This window comes from Staurois parvus, unplaced genomic scaffold (assembly GCF_062004578.1).
Source record: "Staurois parvus isolate SC_StPar_1 unplaced genomic scaffold, SC_StPar_1.0 ptg001039l, whole genome shotgun sequence".
In the NCBI taxonomy this organism is placed as follows: Eukaryota; Metazoa; Chordata; class Amphibia; order Anura; family Ranidae; genus Staurois; species Staurois parvus.
This window is the reverse complement of record NW_028318835.1, coordinates 1,106,316-1,129,043: the sequence shown is the minus strand read 5'-3', so window position 1 is coordinate 1,129,043 and position 22,728 is coordinate 1,106,316. Positions and strand designations below refer to the sequence as shown.

The following is a 22,728-nucleotide window of genomic DNA, read 5'->3' as shown; positions in this document are numbered from 1 at the left end:
ATACTACATTTTACTTTATTTTGGAAATGTGGATTATCTTTGAACAAACTAAATATTGGTGAGCATTCTTTATTCTCCAGGTATTCCAAGGTGTTGCTCCTGATCAGGTGCCAGGAATCCAGCAATTGTGTTTAGGAGAGGAGCATGGCTGGACACAAAATATGTGGGAGGATGGTAGGAGTAACCTACTGAACACCAATGTTTGTTACTGAGCTCCCACTGACACCGTGGTTGGCTGGTTGTTCACCCCCCCCCCCCCGACACCATTGCTGGGGTCATTTATTGCTCCTGATCAGGCCAGTTCACAGCAAAATATCTGTGTTCTGGATGCGATTCTGCATGCATGCTTTTGATGCATTTTTCCCCACTTTTTTTCTTCATCACATCTCTGAGGTGTTCTGATGCCTTTGCCATGTTCAATACAGGAAAAAAATGCAGAATGTGCTAATGGTATTGATTGCAATGGAGAACACCGTACTGGTGTAAACTAGGCCCATACGAATTTATGTTATACATAGTCTTAGATTGTAAGCTCCAAGGAGCAGGGCCCTCCTAACCTTCTTGTATTTTACTGTATTGTCTCCCGTTATATTGTAAAGCGCTGAGCAAACTGTTGGCGCTATATAAATCCTGTATAATAATATACACTGTCCATGCATTTTTTGCTACAAAATAAAAATGCACTAGACTGCATCTGGTGTGAGCCAGCTCTAAAGATAGGTTCACATCTGTGTGGGTGGTTCCTGCTGCGGATCCGCACCTGTTCCCAAAACCCCAACCAACTGCATAGAAAACTGCATGTGTGCGGATGCCCTAAAGTCACGCTGCACGCACTCGAAATCTCTCTTGCGCTGGGAACCACGCTGCACTTGCAGGCTGTAATTCCAAAAATGGTGTTGGTACCTTTTCGCTGAATTTCAGGAGGCACGGCAGTCCATTCAAATTAATGGGCGGCTGTACCCACGCAAAATGCGGCTCGAAGAGCCGCATCAATGTGAACCTAACCTTATTCACTGCGCGAAGAACCCCATTCCCCAAGGTGTCGCTTCTTTTAGGTTCTAAAGTTATGAATTGGAATCAATACTCCCACCTCCACTGTTTGTTATTGGTAGATTCATTCGGTAGTCTAATCAAGAACTATCAGGCCGCCAATACACTGCACAATGTTTTTTTGATTTACCAAAACTACATAATATGGAAAAAATCGAAACAATCTATGTAATCAATATCACATCTGAGTCTGTAGAATCAGATTTTATAGCACTTTTCTAGCTTAAGTCAAACTGACAAAGTGTTACATGAATATCCGTAAATACTAGTTATGATTCAGCATTTACTAGTTATTTGTTTCAGAAAGATAAACATACTGCTTTCGTATTAGAACTTTAACCACAGAGCTAGAACACCCCCTCATACCACAACACTTCCGTCGGTAAATTCAGCCACTCTATGACTGTTGCCGCTCTGTCCAACTCTCTATGGTCATTACCTTTGCTCTCTGACCAATCACAGCCCTCTTAATGCTAGGAGTAGGCGGCTCGAATTGACGTAGAAATATAGTTTCAAGGCTGACTTGCAGCCAAGAGTTCCGCCTTAGACACCTTTGGGTGGTTTACCGTAGTGGTTGTAAAGTATATCTTACGTTTCTCACTGCTGCATACTGTGCGTGGCCAGGGTTTATCGTTTTTACCGCTTTCGGACCGTCCGTTCTGGTAATGGAAGCGGAGAAGATGGACGAAAATGAATGGGACTACCACGGAGAGGGAAACAAAAGCCTGATTGTTGCTCATAGTCAGGTAACGGGCAAAAGGAGTGCAGTACATGCCCCTGAAGGGAACAGTGAACTGCCAGTGTACAATATTTTAATATTTTGATGGGAGGTCACTATCTTTTACATAAGCATAATGTATGTGGCGGTCTCTTATTGAAATGTGTTTACTTTTTGTTGTTTAGTCCTTGGGGAGATATTTTTGTCACAGGAAGTGAAAGGTTATCTGTAAATTAAGGAGCCCTGACAGCCTAAAACCTGAGAGGCTCATACTCTTGCCCCTCTGTTTTACTACTGTGTGTGACACGCAATAGAGAGCCCTACTGTCTTTTATCCTCTGTTGCTGAAACAGGTAAGACGGGTTGGTGTAATTAACCAGCAAAGGAACAGACATGAATATAAACGTGACAGATGTTTGAATCTTTTCTCAATAGAATCAAAATGTTTAAAAAAAAAAAGTTTTGGATGTAGTTTTATAGTGCTATAGATGATATAGGGATCCATTCACTAAAGCAGATTGCATGCAGTATTTAGGTGAACTGACACATTTTTCCCAAATATTGCATGTGATGTTGAAAAAGTCAATTCACTATCACCAATATGCGGCATTTACCTCAAAAAGTGAAAACGCTTGGGAAAATAAATGCATGAGTTAACCAAGTAGTGGTCTGGGCATGTGGTATGTCACTCCATCCCGTCCGCCCTCAGCCTGTAATGGTTGACGGGAAGCAGTACCGATTAGATTTAACATACCTGAACGTTAGCCCGCATTGGATCACATTACCGCTGTGTCCAGGTGATCACCTGGTCTTGTACCATGTGATTGCTGTGCCCAATCACAGTGCACAGTCCAGTACAAAATGGAAACCGAAAGTAAACATTGGTTCCCTCTGCTCTCATGCTGGTCACCTGTACGCCTGTCGGTGTACACCAGCCTGTCAGGCTACAGGTAAACTCACAGAGTGCAGTGCCATCCTGTACCAGTGTCCCTGATCACTGCCTCCTTTATAACAATAATAAAGTATTCACCTGTCCCAGTGTAATCAGTGCTCACACCATACACCATAAGAATGATCACCGCAGTACCATCGCCATGATCACCGCCATTCGCTATACCAGCATCCTGATTGCCACAATACGCCATACCAGCACCATGATCACTGCCATTTTTCGCCATGTAAGAACCCTGATCACCTCCATACGGCATTGCAGTGTCCTGATAGCTGCCATACGCCATTGCAGTGTCTTGATCATTGCTATACCAGTGTCCTGATCACTGCCATATCAGTACCAGTGTCAACAGAGCCAGTGTCCCCAATTGTTTCCACTGTCCTGGTTCTCTATGGCCTCCAAAAAGAACACCTTAACCGCTTCTTGTCCAGTGATATGCTGGCAAAAATAATCTGAGCCACTAAAGAGCCGCTTGGATTACTTTTACAGGCAGTGGAAGGGTCCACCCCCCCCCCCCACCTCTTCTACCGTTACCCCACCCAGTAAGGAAACGACTGGCAGTACCTGGCTCCAAGCACACAGTGAGAAGAACTGATGTTCCATCCACTGTGTGATGTCAGTTCTTTTTTGTTTATATTTCTTGCACAATTCTCCCATCATTGATTCATAAACTGTTTTTCAAAAATATTCCAACATGCCTCATCACAAAAATTTGATGGTTACCCAAAAATCGTCCATTTCTGTGACCCTCTAATGGTGTGAAATTCAAACAAAAATTCTTAGAAAATATTTTGAAAGAAAGTTCTTTCGGAATTTGACCTATGTATGGCCGGCTTTAGAGTCTACAAGCTATGGTTCCAATCATTGAAAATTGATCACTCCTGATGTACTGATGGCCTACCAATTCTTGAGACGCTAACAGTACAAATACCCCCCAAATGACCCCTTTTTGGAAAGTAGACATTCCAAGTTATTTAGTAAGACTCATTGTTCGTTTTTTGAACCTGTAATATAATAATTATTATAATAATTATATAATTTTTTTTTTTCTTTCCACATTTTCTGAGAACTTGTGGAAAAAAGATGATACGTTCAAAAGACTCATTATGCCTCAAAGAAATGAGCATGAGCTGTGACTTGGAAAGAAAAGAAAATTCTTGGCCACGAAAATTCTTTTCTGTAGCAACACGAAGTGAAGTTGAAGTCTTGGTTGATTTTCTAAAGAAAATTTGTTAGGAATTCGACTAATATATGGCCTGCATTATTTTCACACAGACCAAATAATATACACCGATTGGGATTATTTTTATCAAAGCAATGTGGCAGTATACAATTTGATCCAAATTTATGACGAATAATTAGTTATTTGCTAAATTTTATAACCGAAATTAAGAAAATTGTTTTTTGTTTTTTTTTTTCCACATTTTCTGGTCTTTTTTAATTTATAGTGCAAAAAAAACAGTGCTACTTAAATACCAGCAAAAGAAAGCTCTATTTGTGTGAAAAAAGGACAAAAATTTCATTTGGGTACAGTGTTGCATGACTGAGTAGTATTTTATCATGCAAAGTGTGAGAGCGCTGAAAGCTGAAAATTGGTCTGGGCAGGAAGGGGGTAAAAGTGCCCTGTATTGAGGTGTATAAAACCAGAGAGTACAAATTCTGGTACGGCTCTGCATGGAAAGCAATCCGCTTTCAGGATGTATGGTCAAAGCTTAAAGGATAAGTTCACCACTGTTCACTTTTTTTTTTTCTTAAATTCCAGCTCCCCTATGTACCCAATATAGCAATGTACTACTTTTGCAGAAATTCATGTGTTACATTTATTCCACCCACCTTTATGTCAGTGGCCAGATGGCTGTACAGATAAGCTTTTCAGTTACTTCTGCCTTATTTCCTGCAGAGATTTCAGGAAGGGATTGAATTGACCAGCCGACCTCATTAGCACACCCTGCATCATCTACCCTCCTACCTACCACCCACTTTCAGCTGCACAAATATTAAATGAAAATCAGTCAGAGATCACTGTTCTCACTAAATACACAGACATCAATTTTTATTTTTCTGCCGTAACTTTCATCTTGCATAGATCATTCATTATGTGGATAGAGCTGTAATATTGAAAACAGTAGGGTTGTGTTCCGGGTTGTCTAAAGTTCACATGCGCTATGCAATCTGTGCAATCTCCTTTTAGATATACCATCAACTATGGAGTGCAAGGGCCTGCCTGATTGGATATAGAGTGATTGGGTAAATAGGTAGGTCCATAGTTCTGGAATATTAAAAGGAAATTGTTCAGAGATTGTACAATCAGATTTAATTGTGTAAGGCCCTCCTTTATTATTGTAAAAATAAATAATTTATTGAGATTTCAAAATGTTTACAAAAAACAGCAAAGGCATAAAAGAAAGCAAAGATGGTACACTGTTCAACAAAAGATAAGCACATACATTAAGCAGGTGTCTTGATACGATAACATAAAGGGGGGAATATACAAACAAAACATGTCTGTTAGAGGGATAGGATTGTACATATATAGTGTGGTCAAGCAAGTATGAGATACATCAGGAAGAAGGGTCAGCCACACACCGGAGGATCGATGAATATAGTGCATATCTTTTGATCCATAGGATACACAAAACACCAGGACATGAATACAGGACCTGTTAATGCATTTCACACGATCTCGTGCTTAATCATAATCAAATGTTTAAACATGAGATCGTATGAAATGCGTTAACAGGTCCTGTATTCATGTCCTGGTGTTTTGTGCGTCCTATGGATCAATAAATATACTCCTATATTCATCAATCCTCCGGTGTGCAGCTGACCCTTCTTCCAGTTGCATCGTGTGTGGTGGCAAGCCAGAGCCTGCACCTGTCGTGGATTGATCTGGATTGTTTGCCTGAACGGTGTACCTCTGTTCTTTGAAGTATGAGATACATGCCGTTTGCTATGTTAGAAACGGTAAGCTTGAATCGAGGTGGAAACCATGAGACCTACCTATACTCTTCTACCTTACACAGGAAGTAACCGGAGCTCAACTATCCATTACTATGGTAAAACAGAGGGCATGACTCATAATACATGTGAGTAGATCAGACGTACCAATTTAAACATGCAACAAACAACTCGAACCTGGGGGGAAGGGACATGCCCAGATTAGAAAACCAGCTTCCACTGAGGGGAGGACCAGAAGACAGAAGTCCCTCGTGGGAGGGTTCCTCCGTGTCACAGCAGTATATACGCTGATTTGTAATCCGTTGGGTGGTAGTTGATATGCTATATTACCAGATGGCTGGATATCGAGATGTGGTAACCCGAAGTCCAGCAATTCAAATGGAGCAGAGCAGTAGTGTTGGATAGAGAAGAAGATGGAGGTTAGAGCTTTTGAAGGTACTTGCTCTGTTCTTTGGGCGGGAGCGGCCTAGATATGAACAGGCTCCATTTTATTGTGAAACCGTGAAAAAGATGATCTTAATGACAAATCCATATAGAGTTTCTCCTTGTGAAGTAGGTGTAATAAATCCTGCTTAACCGCCGTAATAGTAGGTGGAGAGGAAGATAGCCACTTTCTGAGGATGACCTGTCATGCTGTCATGAAACAGGTGGCTAGCCACACCTTGTTAAGTTGCAAGACTATTGTCTGGGGTCTGGTTATATCCAAGTGGGTGGAAGGGAAGCATGAGGGGGTCTTGCGAGGGACAGTACCCTGTGATATGAGCAGCGAACACCTCCAGTTGTTTCCAGAAGATGGAGATGTATGAGCATAACCACAGCCTGTGGAGTAATGTAGGCCTGTGGGTTTCACACATGGGACATCTGTTTTGTTGCTGATGAAGTTGAGATGTCAGATGAGGTATGTAAGCTTCATGCATAATTTTGAACTGTTGTTCCCTCTGGAATTTGTTGGATATAAACGCACAGGTGGTGTTATATCCCGACAGGATCTGATTGATTGCAGCAGGGGAGAGGAGATCCTTATTCCAGGAGGCCGCGGATGAGGATTGGATAGGCTTAGATAGGCAAAGGTTCGGTGGTTTATAAATGTCCGAAATCTTAAATGTCCTGCGCTCCAACAAAATATCTATCATAGACGTCTGGAATCTCCTAGATTTATTCTGGCAGGTGCTAGAGATATAGTCCATTGCTTGTTGAACTAATAGGAAGTGATGAGCCGGAAGGTGGTATCGCTCTCTAATGTGACACAGATAGAGAGCTGTACCTGAGGTGGTGTCAAATGTGCAAAATACTTCAGCCCGTTGTGTGCCCAGGTAGCGTACGCAGCACATAGCTGAGGCAAAGGAAAGGATGGGTTTCCATGGATCGGTAGACAGCGGGAGATCCATGGGGAAAGGCCCAACTTGCATCTAACCTCTCTCCAGGCTATGAGGGTGTCTCTAAGTAAAGAATTATGTTTTAAACATGGTGGGAGAGATTGTAATTTACAATGCAGTATGTAGGAAAGCTTGTAGGGGCCCACCATTTGGGACTCCAGATCAAAATTAAAGTATTTAGAAGTCTGAGAGAACCAATCCATGCATACCATAAGTAAACAAGACAAATTATATGCTGTTAGGTAGGTTGCCCCCCCCCCTTCGCTCCTCGAAAGACACAGTTTTTGTAAAGATATATGAAGGCGACTATTGCGCCATAGAAATTTAGTTATAGCTCTACAGGTGAAACTCGAAAAATTAGAATATCGTGCAAAAGTTCATTTATTTCAGTAATGCAACGTAAAAGGTGAAACTAATATATGAGACTCATTACACGCAAAGCAAGATAGTTCAAGCCGTAATTTGTCATAATTGTAATGATTATGGCTTACAGCTCATGAAATTCCCAAATCCACAATCTCAGAAAATTTGAATATTGTGAAAAGATTCAATATTCTCGGCTCAAAGTGTCCCACTCTAATCAGCTAATTAAGCCATAACACCTGCAAAAGGGTTCCTGAGCCTTTAAATGGTCTCTGTCTGGTTCAGTAGGAATCACAATCATGGGAAAGACTGCTGACCTGACAATTGTGAAGAAAACCATCATTGACACTCTCCATAAGGAGGGAAAGCCTCAAAAGGTAATTGCAAAAGAAGTTGGATGTTCCCAAAGTGCTGTATCAAAGCACATTAATAGAAAGTTATGTAGAAGGGAAAAGTGTGGAAGAAAAAGGTGCACAAGCAGCAGGGATGACCGCAGCCTGGAGAGGATTGTCAGAAAAAGGCCATTCAAAAGTGTTGGGGACTTTCACAAGGAGTGGACTGAGGCTGGAGTCAGTGCATCAAGAGCCACCACACACAGACGGATCCTGGACATGGGCTTCAAATGTCGTATTCCTCTTGTCAAGCCGCTCCTGAACAACAAACAACGTCAGAAGCGTCTTACCTGTGCTAAAGAAAAACAGACCTGGTCTGTTGCTCAGTGGTCCAAAGTCTTTTTTTCTGATGAGAGCAACTTTTGCATCTCATTTGGAAACCAAGGACCCAGAATATGGAGGAAGAATGGAGAGGCACACACTGCAAGATGCTTGAAGTCCAGTGTGAAGTTTCCACAGTCTGTGTTGATTTGGGGAGCCATGTCATCTGCTGGTGTTGGTCCACTGTGCTTCATTAAGTCCAGGGTCAACGCAGCCGTCTACCAGGAGATTTTGGAGCACTTCATGCTTCCTTCCGCAGACGAGCTTTATGGGGATGCTGACTTCATTTTCCAGCAGGACTTGGCACCTGCCCACACTGCCAAAAGCACTAAAACCTGGTTCAGTGATCGTGGGATTACTGTGCTTGATTGGCCAGCAAACTTGCCTGACCTGAACCCCATAGAGAATCTATGGGGCATTGCCAAGAGAAAGATGAGAGACATGAGACCGAACAATGCAGAAGAGCTGAAGGCTGCTATTGAAGCATCCTGGTCTTCCATAACACCTCAGCAGTGCCACAGGCTGATAGCTTCCATGCCACGCCACATTGAGGCAGTAATTGCTGCAAAAGGGGCCTAAACCAAGTACTGAGTACATATGCATGCTTATGCTTTTCAGAGGTCCAATATTGTTCTATGTACAATCCTTTTTTTTATTGATTGCATGTAATATTCTAATTTTCTGAGATTGTGGATTTGGGGTTTTCATGAGCTGTAAGCCATAATCATCACAATTATGACAAATCACGGCTTGAACTATCTTGCTTTGCATGTAATGAGTCTATCTCATATATTAGTTTCACCTTTTAAGTTGCATTACTGAAATAAATGAACTTTTGCACGATATTCAAATTTTTCGAGTTTCAGCTGTATGTAGCCTCTGTATTTCTGCATGGCGGATCAGTAAAGGAATGGTTTGGGGAGGATAAAGGAGTTTAGCAAAACTCACCATTTTGAACAGGTGGCATCTCTCAAAGAGTGAAATTGGAAGGCCCATTCATGTTTCGAACTCTCCTATAATTTGAGATTACCGGGGGAAAATTATGGTGGTAAAAGGGAGAAGGGGGTCTTCCCAATTTTGATACCTATATAGGTGATATGATGTGCTGCCACTTGAAAGATAGAGGAGTCAGCCCATTGTAGAGACCTGGCCTGAAAGAGAGGCAGGATTTCACTTTTCCCAAAATGAATCCTAAGACCCAAGCATGTACGAAAGAGTGTGAATATGTTCTCTATGTGAGACGTGTCTGTGCTTGGGTTAGATGTAAATATCAAAATATCGTCCGCAAATAGGGCTAGCCTGAGATCTTGATTGCCTATTTGTATTCCATGGAGCAAAGGGTCTTTTAGGAGGAATCTAGGCAGGGGCTCCAGTGCTAGATTAAAAGGCACACGGGACAGCCCTGCCTTGTGCCTTTTGTATAGGTGTATGCTGTGCGAGACAGTTCCAGCTGCAACTGTATTGGCTGAGGAGTACATAGTGAAGATTAAATGTGTGAAGGAGCCCGTGAATCCAAAGCCCCATTATCAAATGCTTTTTCCGCATCTAGGGATATTATAGCATAGTCGTTGGATGAATGAGACCTAGCATGTTCCAAAACTGCGAGAACCTTACGAATGTTGGACGTAGCCTATCGCCCCTGGGTGGAGCCAGCTTGGGCCGGATGGATCAGAGACGGCATTATGGATGCTAATCTGTCGGCTATTATTATGGAAAGAATTTTTTGCAATCTAGATTCAAGAGAGAAATGGGGTGGTATGAGCCTGGTTTGAAGGGGTCCTTACCTTTTTTTCATGATTAGTTAAATATACGCGTAAAAACCTGAGGGTGGGTTTTGGCCTCCTACCTGTATTCCCTGATAGAGTGAGACCAGAGAGGGGACAACCATCTGGGCAGCCAACTTATAGAATTCAGATGTATGCCCGTCAGGACCTAGGGCCTTACCCTTAGACAATGAGGAAATTGTGCTAATGACTTCCTGAGGGGAAACGGGTGCGTTTTTAGAACTGACAAAAGTGATGAATCTACCTGCGGAAGGGAGACCTGATCTAAGAAGGTTTTAGCATTATTTACATCAATAGGATCCTGCCCGTAGAGATTAGAGTAAACGTTTTCAAGCAGTTGATTCACCACCTTCGGGGTGGAGACAAGGTGTCTCTGCTGGTCTCTTAAAGATGAGATGTGAGTGGGGGTATAGGGGCCCTTACACGTGCGGGTGAGTAATTTTCCCGCTTTATTACCATATTTATGGTATTGTAAATCTAAGTGAGATTGATATATACGTTCCTGAGCCGCTGCTCATAAGTCAAACTGACACTTCGCATCTTGCCAGGTCGTTCTATTGTCTGGTGTGTTTTGCTGAGTGAGTTGCATCTGGGCTACCTGCAGTCCGTCGCTCGCTTCACAATATTGTGTAAAAACTTTTTTCTTATACGCTATTGAAAACGAAATAATTCTACCTCGGAGAACCACCTTACCAGTTTCCCAAAATAGATTGAGTTGTTGTATGGGGCAAGCGTTAGCGAGTTCGTAGTCAGACCAGGCATCTTGTAGAACCTGTAATAGATCTTGATTTTGGGCTAGATAAAAGGGGTAGCGCCACAATCTGGCCGTGGATTGTGGGAGCAAATCTATCAGACCCACTGAGATCGGACTATGATCTGAGATCGCTATCTCATGTATCGCTGATTCTGAAGTATGTTTTAAAAGGGCGTGATTGCAAAAGACGTAATCAGTCCTGGAGAGAGTGTGGTGGGGAGGTGAGTAATATGTGTATTCTTTACCTGATGGATGCGCTAATCGCCATACGTCTACCAGTTGCAGGGCTTCTGTGAACAGTGAGAGTGAAGTGTTGGGTGTGGAAGCCAAATCGGCATGTGAAGGTCTGTTCTGGGATCTTTCCTCTAGCACGTTTATGACTGAGTTGAAGTCGCCACCCACCAAAAGTAGGAGATGGATGTAGGGAGAGATGTGGGATGTTGCGGTTTGAAAAATTGCTTGGTAGGGTCATTGGGGGCGTAGATATTACTAATAGCAACGTCTTTCTGGCCTTTACGTAAATGGAGAGTTATCAATCGGCCCTCATCATCCGCTGCCAAGCGCACGACTTTGCAGGGGAAATTTTTATGTATAAGGATCAATACTCCTGCTTTTTTGCATGTGTTTGAAGTCTGCTGCAGTGAGATGGCTTTCCAGCAGCAGAGCAATGTCCGATTTAAGTCTTTTTTAAGATGGCGTAGAATCGCCATTTGTGTTTTGGGAGACTGGAGGTTTTACACGTTCCATTAGATCATTTTCATCACAGAAACATGGTGGGAAAGGAAAGGGTGACAGCGAGGAGGCATATATACTACATATGAAGTGGGAAGAGAGATTGCATGGCATATAGTTAGACCTGGCCAAATGTCCAAAGAGTAACAGGTAGGGCCAGTGCAAGGGGCTTAAAGGGGAAGGAGCAAAATTTGCCCAACTGGGGCACAAACAAAATAATAACCGAACAAAACTTTGAGAAGCCAGAACTTCACATTTTTTAACATGTATATCCACAAACGCTGACAGTGTTACCGGAGATCACAGAAGCTGCAGCCTAGCGGCTGTGTCTCGTAGTGAAAAACAAAACATAAAGTGGAGCAACCCCTCAATAAAGGCGGAGGGAGCAGAGCAGATAGTACAGTCTCCAACTTTTAAGTCCTCTAGAATGCAGCTGAGAGTATCAGAAGGCTGTGAGCGAAAGAGAATTAACCCCACCACATAAACAATGTTGCTATACCTGACAGCCAGATTTGATAGAAACCGGAACATTATATCATTGCTACAAATAGAGGATGAGCAAAAATTAGTAGGGCCTTTAGCTATCATATTGTATATGCATATGAAGTAGGGGTTTTTGCAGATCGTGAGAGAGAGGAGTAACTAGGTCTTTTTGGCAGGTCTTTTTGCGGGCTGCGTTGCTCTCTGGGGCCCTTGGGGGGTGAAAGAGAGGCAGGAAAATACAGCTGTTGAGGGATATGGAGGTACGCGTGCATGTAGTGTACTGCTTCCTCGGGGTGAGAGAAAAATTTGGTTTCGCCAGATTGGTTTGACAATCGCAAGATATGCCAGGATAAATTTTATACCTTTCTGGCAGCGCATGTAGGTTGAAACGCCTTACGGGATAGCTCCCGTGAATAATCAGCAAATAACAGGATTGAATGGAATGCTTTCAAAATTGCCACTCTGTCTGCATAATTTAGGTAGTGGACTATTATGGGGCGAGGTAAGTGGCGTTCGTTGTAGAGAGCCCTTACGCGATGTGCTTGTTCCACAAGACATGGTGTTGTGACCCCCAGCCCTACAGGGAGGTGTGTAGCACAAAATTCAGACAAAGCATTGGAGGTGAGCGACTCTGGAAGGCCTATAATTCATAAATTGTTCCTGCGAGTGATTTTCCAGGTCATCAAGTTTATCTAAAATGTATTGCTGTGTCTCTGTGGCTTGTAGTGCAGCAGCCTGGGAACTCTGGAGTTCATCCTCTATATCTGATATCCGTTGTTCCGCCACTGTGAGTCTCATAGCATGGTCCCTTTATCTCCTTTCTAATTTGCTCAATGCCCGCTGACACTGCCCTGTCCACTGCAGCTGTAATAGTGGGAGAGAGTAGGGCTGCGACAGACTGTGCTATCCTACCATACTGGACTTCTGACGGATCTGCAGCAATGTCTGGTGGCTGTGACTTGGTGCATGAGATCCCTGTGTCCCTGCAGGAGAGCGCTCGGGACGGATGGCCAGAGTGGGAGTGGGGCCGGTGCTGGAGGGGATCAAATAACGCGCCATGCAGTAACGGACTGCAGGTGAGTGCTAGGGGGGGGTGATGGACAACACTAATTTGCGTCCTCGGGCCATGTTGCAGGCTTTGTAAGTGGATGTGCTCCATTGCCGCCGACTTGTGCTCCCACTACATGTGGCACTGGAACCCGAAGTTTGTGTATGGCCATCTTCATGCAAGTACATAGGAGGAAGTGAACAGAGACACTCAGCTGTGAAGATGTGTTCACATCTCTGCATAACGGGAACTCGCATTCCCGCATGCATTTTTCTTTTTTGGAGCATTTTCACTTGTCACGCATAGGACAGCTCATTCACTTTGAATGGGCTGCCGTATGTGCAATAATTGCCCCAAAGAAGCTCCAGAACTTTTAGTTTTTTTTCTTTTTTTGGTGCAGTGCATTTCTGAAATGTTAGGCAAAGCATGCATTTTCTGTGCAGTTTGCAATGTGTTTGGAAACACACAAATGGAGCCTCATTGTTCTTATGTAAACACACCAATTTCACTTTCAGGCCCCATTCACATCTAGCAAAGTGGGAGCGTTTTTTGGCTTGTTTTACCTATGACATGCATAGGGCTTGCCCGTTGATTTCAATGAGCTGTGCTACATGTGGCTCATGGAACATTTTGTTGTGATGTTGATTTCACATTTTTTTGCTATGCGTTTTGTTGTGATTGCCACTCGTTTTTTCACATGATAAAATGTGTTTGTGTCTGTGTTTGGCGTGCAGTTAACAATGTCACCGAAACTGTAACTAGTTAATTTTAGGTGTATAAAAGTGGCCATACACAATGCAATCTGATTGTACAGTTTCCTTTAGATTCCTATGGAATAGTAGGACCCACCTATCTACCCAATCGCTCTGTATCCAATTAGGCAGGCTTTTGCACTACATAGTTTATGGTAGATCTAAAATAGATTGTACAATTATTATTATACAGGATTTATATAGCGCCAACAGTTTGCACAGCGCTTTACAAAATGAAGGTAGACATTACAGTTACAATACAATTTGTACAAGAGGAATCAGAGGGCCCTGCTCGTTTTAGAGCTTACAATCTAGGAGGAAGGGTTGAATAATACAAAATGTAATAGCTGTGGAGGAAGTAAAAGGCAGTTTACTAGTTTTTTTTTATTTTTTTTGCTACTCGGCGCTGCACTAAATCAGCTGATAACTGCGCGGTCATGTAATGCTGTACCCAAATGAAATTTCTGTCCTTTTTTTTTTTTTCACACAAACGGAGCTTTCGCCTGAAATTTTTTTTAGAAAAATGATATTTTTTACTTTCGGCTATAAAAAAATTTATAGTAAACTCAAAGTTAGTTATAAATTTAGGCCAAAATGTATTCTACTACATGTTTTTGGTAAAAAAAAAAATACAAATAAGTGTATATTGATTGCTTTGTGTGAAAGTTATAGTGTCTACAAACTATGGTATAGATACTGCAATTTACTCCATTTTTTTTTTTGCTATACAGTGCTGCACTAGTTTAATGGACAATTGCGTGGTAATGTAATACGGTACATAAATGAAATTTATGTCCTTTTTTCAAACAAATAGAGCTTTCTTTTGGTGGCATTTTGATCACCTGTGCGCTTTTTATTTCTGACAGTATAAACAAAAAAAGTTTTGAGAAAAACTTTTTTTTTTGGGGAAAAAAACCCGATATTTTCTCATTTCTGTGATAAAAAATAAAATTTTGTCATAAACTTAGGCCAAAATTCTACTCCATGTTTTTGGTTAAAAAAATCCCAATAAGTGTATATGGATTGCTTTGTGTGAAAGTTATAGCATCTAAAAACGATGGTATATAGATAATGGAATTTACACAGGTTTTACTTTTTGACTGCCCATCACATTTCTTGAGGTGCTAAAATACCAGGATAGTACAAACACCCCCAAATGACCCCTTTTCGGAAAGCAGGCACCCTAAGCTATATGCTGAGAGGCATATTGAATCCATGGAAGATTTATTTTTTTTCCACAAGTTTCTGGAAAATGACAAAAACATTTTTTTTTTTTTTAACACAAATTTGTCAATTAAATGAGATATTTCTCACACAAGCCATTGGTATATGTGGAATTACACCCCAAAATACATTCTGCTACTTCTACCAAGTATGGGGATACCACATGTGTGAGACTTTTTGGGAGCCTAACCACAATACAGGAGCCTCAAATCCAATGACCACTTTGAAAGCCTGAAAGTGCATAACTTCCTCACTACCTATCACAGTTTCGGAGGCCCTGAATGCCAGGATAGCACCAACCCCCCCCCCCAAATGACCCCTTTTGGGAAAGTAGACACCCCAAGGAATTTAAAAAGAGGCATGGTGAGTATTTTGCAGAGCTCATTTTTCTCACAAGGTTTTGAAATATTAAAAAAAAAGAAAAAATGTTTTTTTTCTTTTTTTCTTTTTTTTCCAGAAACCTGTGGCAACAAACGAGATCTGAAAAATACTCGCCATGCTTTTTATCAAATTCCTTGGGGTGTCTACTTTCCAAAAAGGGGTCATTTGGGGGGGGGGGGTTGATGCTATCCTGGCATTTTAGGGCCACCGTAACTGCGATAGGTAGTCAAGAAGTGTAATGAGGAAATAAAGCCCTTTAACCACTTCAGGTCCAGACACTTTTACCCCCTTCCTGTCCAGGCAATTTTCAGCTTTCAGCGCTATCACACTTTGAATGACAATTGTACGGTCATTCAACACTGTTCCCATATGATTTTTTTAGCATTTTTATTTTGAGGCAGATAAAGCTTTATTTTGGTGGTATTTATTCACCACTTGGATTTTTTTTTTTTTCGCTATATACAGTCAGGTCCATAAATATTGGGACATCAACACAATTCTAACATTTTTGGCTCTATACACCAACACAATGGATTTGAAATGAAACAAACAAAATGTGCTTTAACTGCGGACTGTCCGCTTTAATTTGAGGGTATTTACATCCAAATCGGGTGAACGGTGTAGGAATTACAACAGTTTGCATATGTGCCTCCCACTTGTTAAGGGACCAAAAGTAATGGGACAATTGGCTTCTCAGCTGTTCCATGGCCAGGTGTGTGTTATTCCCTTATTATCCCAATTACAAGGAGCAGATAAAAGGTCCAGAGTTCATTTCAAGTGTGCTATTTGCATTTGAAATCTGTTGCTGTCAACTCTCAAGATGAGATCCAAAGAGCTGTCACTATCAGTGAAGCAAGCCATCATTAGGCTGAAAAAACAAAACAAACTCATCAGAGAGATAGCAAAAACATTAGGCGTGGCCAAAACAACTGTTTGGAACATTCTTAAAAAAGAAGGAACGCACCGGTGAGCTTAGCAACACCAAAAGAACTGGAAGACCACGGAAAACAATTGTGGTGGATGACCAAAGAATTCTTTCCCTGGTGAAGAAAACACCCTTCACAACAGTTGGCCAGATCAAGAACACTCTCCAGGAGGTAGGTGTATGTGCGTCAAAGTCAACAATCAAGAGAAGACTTCACCAGAGTGAATACAGAGGACTCGCCACAAGATGTAAACCATTGGTGAGCCTCAAAAACAGGAAGGCCAGATTAGAGTTTGCCAAACGACATCTAAAAAAGCCTTCACAGTTCTGGAACAACATCCTATGGACAGATGAGACCAAGATCAACTTGTACCAGAGTGATGGGAAGAGAAGAGTATGGAGAAGAAAAGGAACTGCTCATGTCCTAAGCATACCACCTCATCAGTGAAGCATGGTGGTGGTAGTGTCATGGCGTGGGCATGTATGGCTGCCAATGGAACTGGTTCTCTTGTATTTATTGATGATGTGACTGCTGACAAAAGCAGCAGGATGAATTCTGAAGTGTTTCAGGCAATATTATCTGCTCATATTCAGCCAAATGCTTCAGAACTCATTGGACGCCGCTTCACAGTGCAGATGGACAATGACCCAAAGCATACTGCAAAAGCAACCAAAGAGTTTTTTTAAGGGAAAGAAGTGGAATGTTATGCAATGGCCAAGTCAATCACCTGACCTGAATCAGATTGAGCATGCATTTCACTTGCTGAAGACAAAACTGAAGGGAAAATGCCCCAAGAATAAGCAGGAACTGAAGACAGTTGCAGTAGAGGCCTGGCAGAGCATCACCAAGGATGAAACCCAGCGTCTGGTGATGTCTATGTGTTCCAGACTTCAGGCTGTAATTGACTACAAAGGATTTGCAACCAAGTATTAAAAAGTGAAAGTTTGATTTATGAATATTATTCTGTCCCATTACTTTTGGTCCCTTAACAAGTGGGAGGCACATATGCAAACTGTTGTAATTCCTACACCGTTCACCTGATTTGGATGTAAATACCCTCAAATTAAAGCTGACAGTCTGCAGTTAAAGCACATCTTGTTTGTTTCATTTCAAATCCATTGTGGTGGTGTATAGAGCCATAAATGTTAGAATTGTGTCGATGTCCCAATATTTATGGACCTGACTGTAAATGAAAAGTCCAAAAATGTTGAAAAGTTTTTCTTATAAAATTTTGCAAATAAATAATCTTCATAAAGCTTGGCCAAAATTTATTCAGTTATCTTTTTAGTAAAAAAAATTATTTTAGAACAATTTTTTTTTTATTTTTTTTACATTTATGTAATATATATATATATATATATATATATATATATATATATATATATATATATAACCATATTTTTCGCTCCATAAGACGCACCTAGGTTTTAGAGGCGAAAAACAAGAAAAAAAAATATTCTGAACCAATGGACTGCGGACGCAGTACAGGAGATGACCAGAGACTGCGGACGCAGTACAGGAGATGACCAGAGACTGCGGACGCAGTACAGGGAAAATACCAGGGACACAGTACAGATGACCAGAGACTGCAAACAGTGCAGGGAATAACCAGAGACTGCAGACCTTTGTGGAGGGAGGGGGAGCGGGTACCTGAATTTGACAGGTACCCGCTCCCACTTTCGCGGAGCTGTCCTTCCCTCTTCTTCCTGCGCCGGCTTCTGTGACATCCGGGTGCCCACTGCGCATGCGCGAGAAGCGCTGCGCTTTGTGAATGGCCCGGCGCCTTCTGGGACCTGTCATGTGTCCCAGAAGACACCTGACCATTCACAAAGCGCAGCGCATGCGCAGTGGGCACCCGGCTGTCACAGAAGCCAACGCGGGAACACTGTACAGAGCTGGACCGAGGAACAGGTAAGGCCCTGCAGGAGAGAACAGCTGAGCGGCCGGCCCGGTATTCTGATATGGTGGCGGCAGAAATACCGGACCTGTCGCTCCATAAGACGTGCTGACATTTTCCCCCCTTTTTTCTATATATATATATATATACACAGTGGGGATCGAAAGTTTGGGCACCCCAGCTAAAAATTTGTATTAATGTGCATAAAGAAGCCAAGGAAAGATGGAAAAATCTCCAAATCTTCAAAAAAAGATGGAAAAATCTCCAAAAGGCATCAAATTACGGATTAGACATTCTTATAATATGTCAACAAAAGTTAGATTTTATTTCCATCATTTACACTTTCAAAATAACAGAAAACAAAAAAATGGCGTCTGCAAAAGTTTGGGCACCCTGCAGAGTTAATATCTTGTACTGCCCCCTTTGGCAGGTATCACAGCTTGTAAATGCTTTTTGTAGCCAGCCAAGAGTCTTTCAATTCTTGTTTGAGGTATATTTGCCCATTCTTCCTTACAAAAGTCTTCCAGTTCTTTGAGATTTCTGTGCTGTCTGTCACGCACTGCTCTTTTAAGGTCTATCCATAGATTTTCAATTATGTTGAGGTCAGGAGATTGTGAAGGCCATGGCAAAACCTTCAGTTTACGCCTCTTGATGTAATCCCCCGTGGATTTTGAGGTGTGTTTAGGATCATTATCCATTTGTAGAAGCCATCCTCTCTTTAACTTCAGCTTTTTCACAGATGGCATCAAGTTACCATCCAAAATTTGCTGAAATTTTATTGAATCCATTTTTCCTTCTACTCGTGAGATTTTTCCTGTGCCACTGGCTGCAACACAACCCCAAAGCATGATTGATCCAACCCCATGCTTAACAGTTGGACAGAGGTTCTTTTCATTCAATTCTGTGCCCCTTCTTCTCCAAACGTACCTTTGCTTATTCCGGCCAAAAAGTTCAATTTTAACCTCATCGGTCCACAGAACTTGTTCCAAAATGCATCAGGCTTGTCTATATATTCATTTGCAAAGTTCAAACGATGATTTTTGTGGTGAGGACGTAGAAGAGGTTTTCTTCTGATGACTCTTCCATGAAGACCATATTTGTACAAGTATCTCTTTATAGTGGAATAGTGTACCACAACTCCAGTGTCTGCCAGATCTTTCTGGAGGGATCGTGCAGTCAAACGTGGGTTTTGAATTGCTTTTCTCACAATCCTGCGAGCTGTTCTGTCTGATATTTTTCTTGGTCTTCCAGATTTTGCTTTAACTTCCACTGTTCCTGATGACTGACATTTCTTAATTACATTCCGAACAGAGGATATTGATATCTGAAAACGCTTTGCTATCTTCTTATAGCCTTCTCCAGCTTTGTGAGCATCAATTATTTTCAGTTTCAGTTTTCTAGACAACTGCTTAGAAGAACCCATGGTGCTGATTGTTTGGGCAAGGTCAGATGAGTCTGGGCATTTAAAACCTTTGAGATTGACATCACCTGGTCTTCCCAGACGATGATTGAGAACAATCCATGACACTGGCAGGTCTCAGCTTTGCAAAGGGGGCAGTGCATGCTATAAATTCTGCAGGGTGCCCAAACTTTTGCAGACGCCATTTTTTTGTTTTCTGTTATTTTGAAAGTGTAAATGATGGAAATAAAATCTAACTTTTGTTGACATATTATAAGAATGTCTAATCTGTAATTTGATGCCTTTTGGAGATTTTACCATCTTTCCTTGGCTTCTTTATGCACATTAATACAAATTTTTAGCTGGGGTGCCCAAACTTTCGATCCCCACTGTATATATATATAGTGTGTGTGTGTGTGTATGTATATGTGTGTATGTATGTATGTATGTATGTATATATATATATATATATATATATATATATATATATATGTATATATGTATATATATGTATATATGTGTGTATATATATATATATATATATATATACTTTTTTTTTTTTTTTTTTTTTTTTTTTTACATACGGTCATCCTAGCAGTACAGTGTCACCATGGTGACACTTGTCTTGGAAATTCGCTTTAACGAATTTCTCCTTACCGTGAGTACTCGCAGTTGGATGCGCAGAAATCCCCCATAAAGCTGTGCGAATCTCTCTTACCACGACTGCAGCTAAACGACACGATTCCTGCCCATCCAAATGGGTTAGCTCTGTTGAAATGTGGGGGGTGGAGCTCCGTTACCCTAGAATAATCACACGACACTCTAAGGCTGCTGTTGGAATTCACATAAGGGCCGGTTTCAGACTCAGCCCCGGTTTTATTACAAGCAGACACGCCCCCCACATGAATAAAGTCAATCCCCTCCCACCGAACAATGCAATGGGGAGTGCCTAAACACGAGATATACATTCCGATTGAAGCATAGCCTTTCCTATTTTCTATCACTGGTCCTCCCCCATGAGCCCTCTGAGGTCAGCAGACTTCCTCCCCTTCCCCCCATGAGCCCTCTGTGGAGGGCATATTTCCTGTCCTACTAGCTCCTATTGGTATGTAAATTCTTTGTACAAGCATTCCCTAAGCTAAACACCAGTCTGTACCTGGATGGGCCCGATACGATCTTTATTAAAACACATCCATCCAAGATACAGTTCAGATTGGTAATGGGTTGTAAGATATGCATAAGCCTACACGCGGAGTTCGTACCGCTTGGCGCCTTGCGTTATGAAGTCCATGTGGTACTATGCTGCTGATATGTGGATACAGGCCCGCTGTCTGCCAGCGGCATTCGCATCGAATGCCGTGGTGGTATACACGCCGGTCTATAAGCGCAGATCTGCCATCTCATCCATTACCAAGCTGAGTACTGTAATACATACATTGTACATGCGCATGGCCCAATTGCAGCCTTCAGAGCTTTAATTAAGCCACACGAGAGACATATGAATAACACGAATATATGACACATTTAAAGTTCGACCAACAATACAAAATTTCCATGACACACTGTACTACTTGTGGGGGGTTATAAAGATTTTTTTTTTGTGTTACACTGATTGCTTTTACACTCATAACGGCTGTAAAAGCAATCATTTCTCCTTCTCTCTAGCTGCATTCTTGGAGCCATTGAGAAATACTGCGTGAGTTGTGATTGGTCACAGCTTGTCACATGGTAAAAGGCTGTTGTGAATAGCCTTGTACCATGTGATCATTCACAGATTTCACACGTAGTAAGCAGTGAAGTCAGAAGTGACATCTTGCTTATTACTCTATATGTGATCACTGATTGGCCAGTCAGTGATCACATGATTGGGACCTCGCACAGAGGTCCCGTACAACGATCTGTGTTCCACTGTGTCCGGAGGACACATCGGGCACAGGATCGCGGTGCTGCGCGCTCCCAGGGAGCGTGCACAAGAAGGGGGCGGGTAGGCCGTTGACAAATGTCCACCCGCCCCTGCACTGCCACCGTCTGGCCGTTTTATATACAACGTCCAGATGGGAAGTGGTTGAAACCCTGAAGGTGCTTATTGGTTTTTGGGGTCCTATACTTGGCTAGACTGCCAAAACGTCTCACATGTGGTACCCCCATACTCGGGAGAAGTATCAGAATGTATTACTCCACATATACACATGGCATGTATGAGCAATAGATCATTTAAGTGACAGTTTTGTGTTTAAAAAAAAAAAAAAATCAATAAAAGTTTTTTTGTCATTTTCCAAAAACTTGTGGTAAAAAAATAAATTCTTCTATTGATTCAACATTCCTCTCAGCAAATATTTTGGGGTGTCTACTTTCCAAAAAGGGGTTGTTTTGGGGGTTGGGGGCATTTTATGCCCCGCATTAGAATATACCGCCCTGCATCCACCCACTTCTAATGGTGGGCACACATTAGGTCGCACTTTGCCACGTGCGCCAGTTCCAAGATTGTACAATTGTCTAAATAGTGGCATGCTTGAATAAAAATTGTCCACGTGTAAGTGGTACCCCATATGGAAAAAGGATGACACCGAGTCCCAAACTATCTTGCCACTACTCCCCATGTAGTCTGGGCATCCGGGGGGCTCATATCTGGCACGCTTGCTGGGGAGAAATTGTTTGAATGCAAGGCGGCCAGAAAAATTAATGAGGGACTCATCAACGCAGATGTTTTGCTGGGGAGTATAGACATCTGCAAATTTTTGGTTAAGGTGATTTACGAGGGGCTGAATTTTGTGGAGCCGGTCAAAATAAGGTTCACCCAAAGGACAACATTGTATTGTTGTTTGAAATCTATGAAACACATTACACTCTCTTATCTATGCCTGGCCATGGCAGCAGAGAACACGGGCATGTGAAGAATCGGGTCTGTGGACCAATACAACCGCAACTATTCTTTTTTTTTTTTTTTTTTTTTTTTTTTTTTTTTTTTTTTTAGTAATGCCCACGTTGAGGGTAAGGTCCAAAAAAATGTAAATTTTTTTTCATGCGAATGGTCTGGCAAGGTTTGAATTTGGGTTGGCGGCACTACATTGTTGTGCATATAAATTGCTTCGATCAACAATCAATGCATACAGATCTTCCGTGAAAAACGGCTCCAAAAAATCAAGGGGAGTATTTAAATTTGCTGTTTCCACCTAAATTCCGGGTTGGGCAGTGGATGGGGGAAGTACGGGTGCTGCA

General features: G+C 41.9%; 2 protein-coding genes across 3 annotated transcripts in view; one reads left to right on the top strand and one right to left on the bottom strand.

Annotated features, from left to right (window-relative positions):
* Positions 1-1,470, bottom strand: part of LOC149440990 (uncharacterized) — a 40,117-nt gene extending 38,647 nt beyond the window's left edge. Inside the window, exon 1 of one of the 2 annotated variants that reach the window (XM_089657903.1) lies at positions 1,417-1,470. The gene's annotated coding sequence lies outside the window, so the exon portion shown is untranslated. Of the gene's footprint in view, positions 1-1,367 lie in introns of both variants that reach the window. The other variant, XM_089657902.1, reaches the window with a different exon arrangement.
* A 47-nt stretch (positions 1,471-1,517) lies between these two features.
* The window catches only part of IPPK (inositol-pentakisphosphate 2-kinase), an 837,585-nt gene continuing 816,374 nt past the window's right edge, over positions 1,518-22,728 (top strand). Inside the window, exon 1 of the mRNA XM_089657901.1 lies at positions 1,518-1,796. Within this exon, the coding sequence (XP_089514027.1) occupies positions 1,716-1,796 (81 nt within the window). The 5' untranslated portion in view covers positions 1,518-1,715. The remainder of the gene's footprint in view (positions 1,797-22,728) is intronic.